This window comes from Cuculus canorus, chromosome 4, assembly GCF_017976375.1.
Source record: "Cuculus canorus isolate bCucCan1 chromosome 4, bCucCan1.pri, whole genome shotgun sequence".
NCBI classification, from domain to species: domain Eukaryota; kingdom Metazoa; phylum Chordata; class Aves; order Cuculiformes; family Cuculidae; genus Cuculus; species Cuculus canorus.
The window spans coordinates 17,242,264-17,248,719 of record NC_071404.1 but is presented as its reverse complement, the minus strand read 5'-3'; the positions used below and the strand labels follow the sequence as shown (position 1 = coordinate 17,248,719).

The window sequence follows — 6,456 nt, the reverse complement described above, 5'->3', positions numbered from 1 at the left end:
CACCTGAAGCAACAGAGCAACAAAAGCACTAGCTCCTTTATCCATTCTTTAACAGAATTCCCACCCCTGAAAGCGTTTCTATGTTTACCTAATTCTTATTCTTTCACTGTCAGGTTAATATGCATTAGATGTGGTCCCATAATGAAATCTCATGGTGTAACCCACTTCTTTACATACACAAAAGCTAATAGAGAGGAAATGTATAGCTCAGTGCTATGCAATCAATCTCAGCTCTCGGACCCTGCGCGGTCAGTAATTCTGAAGGGGCTTGAATTTGTTTCTGAACTCTGTGCTTGTGATCATCTCACCATAATGAACGTTGCTCTTAATGCAGGATAATAACTTACTTTGATTTTTAAATATTCTCCAATAAATTTCTGTGATAGGAGTTAAGAAACTCTTTAAAAGGTAACTTTGAAATGTTTTGTGGAATACTTTCCATTTCACAAAGAATCACTAAACACTACTACACAAACTCAGCTAAACACAATGGTAGTGCACTTTGCTGAGGGCGTTGCAGGCTCCATCCCTCAGTGGCCTGGAAAAATTCTTTCAGAGAAGCCTATGATTTAATAAAGTTCTTATCGTTGTTTATGAAGAGGGAAGGACTTGGCTAAAGTAACATTTAATTTATGGAAACACACCTTGTCACCCCACCATAGCTTGGGGTTTGGGGTTTTTTTGTGCTCTGAATGAGAACTGGCACTTTTCCCAGGAGGTGTGTCAGACATAAATGAACATGGCACTGAAGTGTTCTATTGTGTTGTAATAGTCTTGCTGGAGACCTGAAGGTGTGTCTCTGCCTTTATAAATACCATGCCGCTTTTACAACTAGCTCTGATTCTTTTGAAAGAGACGAGTCACATCAGAAGTTGCTTTTGGATACCTCCAAGCCCTGAGCAAGGTATGTCTTAGTTATCTTACTTTTGCAGTGTTCCACTTGCAACAGAAGGTTACTGGCACATCATTATTCATTTTAATGTTATTAGCTGCTGTATTTGCAAGGGAACTGTAAATACTACATGGTATTCTCTAAAGAGGGTTTTAGAGTGTGAAAATCTCTGTGTGTAGTACAAAGCATGAAGCAAATCAAGTAAGAACTATGCAAAAATAGAACGTGCTCACATCTGCTGCTACCTATGTGTTCTAGATTCTAAATTTATGTAACTAAAGATATTTACAGACAGTTGAATGTTGAAATAGGTTCCTTATTAGCATGCCTGCACATGAATTTCTGCTTTTTAACCCAGAAACCTGGCTACAGAAATGGCTATGATGGAGACATCTGAAAGTACCTTTAGGGTTTTAATCTACTAGATGCCAGATTTAAATTTTCTTCTGTTATGGCATGCTCTGATCCCCAAAAAAGTTTTGTAAAAAGAAAAATCTACAGAAAAAAAGTGCTCTGTGCAGACACAGGGATTAGCTAAAACTGAAGTTGCATATTTGCGCCTTGAATTTGGTAGCTTTAGACACAGCTGGTACACTGTAGGTGTCTTCAAAAGCAAAAAAGCTAGTTCTGTTTGTTTAACAGTGAAGGCAGCAAAGAATGCATAAATAGCTACTTGTTGGTGTCTGGAAAGACTACTATTAGTATTTTTTTCAGCAGAAAGCTAACATATTAGCATAATGAGTGAATTAAGACAATTTTCATAGTACCTAAGAAGTAATTTTGCTCAACTTGAACCAAATGATTTCCTTTCTGTCTGGCATGTTTTTGAAGAATAGCTAGGGGTTGGAGTCAAAATGACTTATGTGTCACTTACATACTGGGAGATCACAGGAACAGCTGCTTTATATACTATAATTTCAGATATCCATCTGAGACTGACAAATTCCAGGTTCCAATTCCTTCTCTGACTGCAAAAGAAATTTTAATTAAAGTATATCAGCCACTGGACAAAGCATGTCCTGGAAGTGACTCTTTTCTGCTCCACATTGCATAGATAGTTAAGTAATTTGATCAGAAGGACTTGCTCCATAGCCATATACAGATCTCAAAGACAATACATAATGGTTCTAGAAATCAGGTATTATTCATATAAAGGAAAGGGGATTTTGCTGATAACATCATTGTAATAGTTGAGGGGCTTTTTATCAGAGACTGTAGTGATAGGATGAGGGGTAACATTTTCAAGCTGAAAGAGGGGAGATTTAGATTAGATATTAGGAAGAATTTTTTTTGTTGTGAGTGTGGTGAGGCACTGGAAACGGTTGTCTAGAGATGTTATGGATGCCCCATGCCTGGAGGTGCTCCAGGCTAGGCCGGATGAGGCTTTGAACAACCTCATCTATTAGGTGTTACTGCCTGTGGCAGGTTGGAACTGAATGATTGTTAATGTATCTCCAAACCCAAACTATTCTACGATAAGAGGTGTCAAAGTGCAGTGCAATACCACCTCTAAAATACTGCAGCTGTCAAATGGAGTCCAGTACCAAGTGAAAATGTTTTTAGCTTGTGTTTCTTTCTTTGTTTTATAGGCAGGTAACAACAAAACAGAGACCATGAGGATCAAAAGCTTTGGACTTCTTTGTTTGTTGATTCTGGTCTCCCAGATGCTACTAACCAACTGTGAAAGACAGAAGGAAAGAAAAAAGGGTAGAAAAGGCATAGAAGATGGTGGAAAACCAGAAACTGAATCTAACCAAGAAAATGAAAAAGGGAGGAAGTTAAAGAGAGGAAAAGCATCTCCTAAAGGCAAGTTTAAAACCAAAGAAAACGTTGAGTGCACCTGGGCAGTGACTGACATGAATGCTGTGACTTTGCACATAGAGTGCAAGCATGGTGAGAGCAAGTTCTGGTGTGAATTCTCTGGAGACCCTTCCACCTGTTCACACTATGCAATTAACCAGAAATCCTACTGGAAACAAGTCTCCCGATCCCTAAAGAAGCAGAAGCAGATCTGTCAAGACCCCAAAAGTGTTCTAAAATCTAAACTATGTAGGAAAGGCCCACGAAGTGCTCACCTAAAGTTGGCTCACTCAAGCCTACTAACATCAGTGGATCTTGCAAAAGAAGTTGTTCAGACTCCAGCAGCTGCCTCTGTGACTGAAAAAAAGCTAGAACACAGTCCTCAAGACTGTGTTGAAGACATAGACTATATTGATCAGAAGAAGGTGGCTGAGGAATATTGTCCAGAAAGCTTGCTTTCTTTATGCAAATTTTTTATCACAATGGTGCAAGACAAAAAGTGCTGAGGAGGTGTTTTTAAAGCTCTGTGTCATGAAAGTCCGGACTCATCTAAGTTACTGCAAACCATTCCATATTTTATTATCATGTTACATAGTGTATATAAGAAAAAAAATCATATATTTTTCTGATTTTGTATATACACAACAGCCTACACTTGACATAGTTGAAAGAAGTTATAAATTTTATTTGCACATAGATTGCTGGACAGGTGTTGCCAATTGCGTACTCTACACAGAAGTGTACAAGTAGTCCCCTTGCCCCTCTTTGAGCTGTGCTAGCCAAAGCAATGAATTCAGTGCTATGCACTTCTTGGTTATGTACAATACTTTTGACCTAAAAATTATTAAGAATAATAAACTTCACAACATATTCAAAATATTCCCTCTGTCTCTCTGTGTGTTTGACTAGATTTCTCTGCAAGCACTAAGCCTTTGTCAAGGACTGATCTTTCAAAGGATCTAGGCAAAGTGTTGCTTACGAAGCAGTTTTGAAATACTTAGCAGTGTTGCAGACCTCAGCTTTGTCAGCCAGCAACAATCAGCATTTTGATAGGGAACTACATAATGCTTTCCAACATTGTGGTAATAAAGGACAACAAAATTTTCAGATTTTTCCCTAATTTCAAAAAGCTTCAGCTTTCCAAATTGATCAAAGTTTAGCTAGTAGCTAGTTTGGAAAACTTTGCTAACTTCAGTTCCTTTTTTCCCCTATAGTATGAACTATGTTATACTCATTTTCTGGTAAACAGAGCTGCAGAGACATAATGAGTTGTACAAGTTCGTACATAGGCCCAGGACTGAACCCCTCACTCAAGCAGCTAAAGCACTTTAGCTCAACACTGCCTCTACATTCTTTTGAAGTTCCATTTTCTGTTATCTTTATGTATGGACAAGACTAATAAAAACTTTTCTATGCACTACACTTCGTCTGTATTAAAACCAAAAATCCAAACAAACTCTACAAGAACAGAGATTTTAGAAACTGTAAAGCTAAATAATGACAACTGAGTTTTGCTAATATTTGATTCTCTAGGTGGAAGAAATGTAGTATACGTGTTACACTTTTCTGGTGGCATGCAACTGGGAAGGATAGTCTCCTACCAGATCCTACCAAAGCAGTCCACTTGGAGAAACTTGAACTTCCACAAAATAAAATTTTTCTGAGCATTTCTAGCAAATTACAATAATATTTCTGTTTCATGAGAAAATGTAGGCAGTTCCCTTTTGTAATTATCTCACTGATTGAGTATTTGAGAAAATATTTATGAGATGTTATGGGTAACTCACGTCCTGTAACATCTCTCTTTTTCTTCATGGTCACATACACTCACTTTTTATTTAAATGAGAATGTCTGGGGAAGGCTCAGTGTTGTTGCTACAGCAATAAAGGCCCTTGTCATTATCTAACATTGGTTATAATTTTCTTTGCAATGAAGGATTAACTTAGTGAAAATACTTAAATTTAGATGGAAATTATATTTTTTTATGTTAGTAGAATCAAGCCTTCTTACACACGGTTGTAATCATCTTGGCAGAGTCAGGAAGAAGGCATGACATCAGCTCAGGCATTAGCTACAGTATTTTAAAGAGTACAGTATTCTGGAAGCTCTTGTAAGTACTTCATATGATATTAATTTACATTTTTTGCTACTTATTATATTGCAATCTCTATGTGACTAATATCTTGAATGTGGGATGCTGCTATTAGTCAGACAAACTGTGTTTGAGCAGGATTCAGCTGCATTTTACCAAGTTGAATGGCAAAAAAAGAAGCAGCTTCTTCTTACTGAAGTTCCATGCTCTGCATGCCGTGTGGAAACTGGGTATTACCAGGCTATTCAGGACAAATTCTGTTGGATTCATGCTTACAGCAAAGCAAAACTCCAGTAAAAAGGAGCATCAATTCTACCTCCTGTGGAGAATGGAGGACACAGCCGAGACAGGGTGGAAACACAGCTACCAACTCCTTATTCTTAAGGTAGGTATGTAAGTATTGAAAGTGCAGGTGAGTCCAGCTGCTACACACACTTTGTATGTTGGCCTACACCACTTCACATTAGCAGACCATAAGACAATCAAAAGATGCAGAGGAAGGATTAGGAGCACACATTTGGCTCAAGAAATAATACGTTGTAGCAATTAGTTATGAATATCTAATCTGTTATACAGATACCTGTATAATAAACCCAGATCACAACCAGAACACGGGGCAGGCCAGTCTTAAGAGGCTCAATTGCTCCATATCTTTTGGAAAATGTCCAATCCTAACTACCTTCAGCTGCTGTTACCCGCACTATGGGAAGTGCTTTCTTGCCTGAAGTGTGATCCACCCCACTCTACGCTGCCAGACAGCACCACTTCCCCTGTGGCTGCTGGCCAGCCAAGCACACCAACTTTCCTGTGGCATATCCCAGTGCAAATTCCAGCTTGCAATTCCAAAGCTGTGAGCTACATCTACACATGCAGGACTGTCAGCACCTGGATCCATGTGTTGGAGCCTTATGATCCTCTTCTGGGCTGCATTACATTTCTGCTGCTTCGCCTTCTTATTTTCTTTCAGGTCTGACTTTTATCTTCACACATGGCTCTTCATAGGAGAAAAGCATGCTCAATTTCAACAGTTCCCAAGTGCATTTCATCTACGATGCATGCCGTTGTGCCGCTCTCCTACAAGGACAGTGTGGAGCATCAGGAGAAAAAGGAGATCAGCCTTTCTCCTTGAAGGCTGGCTAATGTGAAAGCACAGATCTCAAAACTGTCTCAAACAAAGGATGACATTTTTAATGTCCATGGATATGCAGTCCTGGCTGCTCTTCAGAAGGGCACATTTCAGAATAGCAAGGTCTGAGGGAAATATACCCTCAGATATCGTAATCTAACTTCATGAACAGCCTTTTCCATAACTGCCCAGACCATGAGTCTACAGCTAAGTGCATCTAAGTTCCCATTGCATTTACCAAGCCTTGTGTTTCAGTCCTACACCTACAAAGTAAGCACTTGACAGCAGTTACATATCAGTTGCTTACTTCTGGGCATTGACAGAGCCAGTTAAGTCACTACAACTTTGGTGCTTCTGGAGTTAGGCTGGTTAGGATAAATAAAACAATTAGACGTATTCTTCATCTTAGGACCTGTGGTCATTATGAAAATCTTCACAGCTGAGCTCTATCTTGTGTCTTTTGCTCAGGTGCACCAATTGTCGTTGTGTCAAAACCTGTTTGAATAACTTGGACCAATGGCAGTAGTGACTTTTCTAATACCTTC

General features: G+C 38.9%; 1 protein-coding gene across 1 annotated transcript; it reads left to right on the top strand.

Moving 5' to 3' along the window:
• The first annotated feature begins 771 nt into the window (after window positions 1-771).
• On the top strand, window positions 772-4,219 carry FGFBP1 (fibroblast growth factor binding protein 1). The gene is made up of 2 exons (XM_054065396.1): window positions 772-904; window positions 2,482-4,219. Exon 2 carries the CDS (start codon window positions 2,506-2,508, stop codon window positions 3,196-3,198), a length of 693 nt encoding a protein of 230 aa, XP_053921371.1. The 5' UTR covers window positions 772-904; window positions 2,482-2,505; the 3' UTR covers window positions 3,199-4,219.
• Window positions 4,220-6,456: the final 2,237 nt, after the last annotated feature.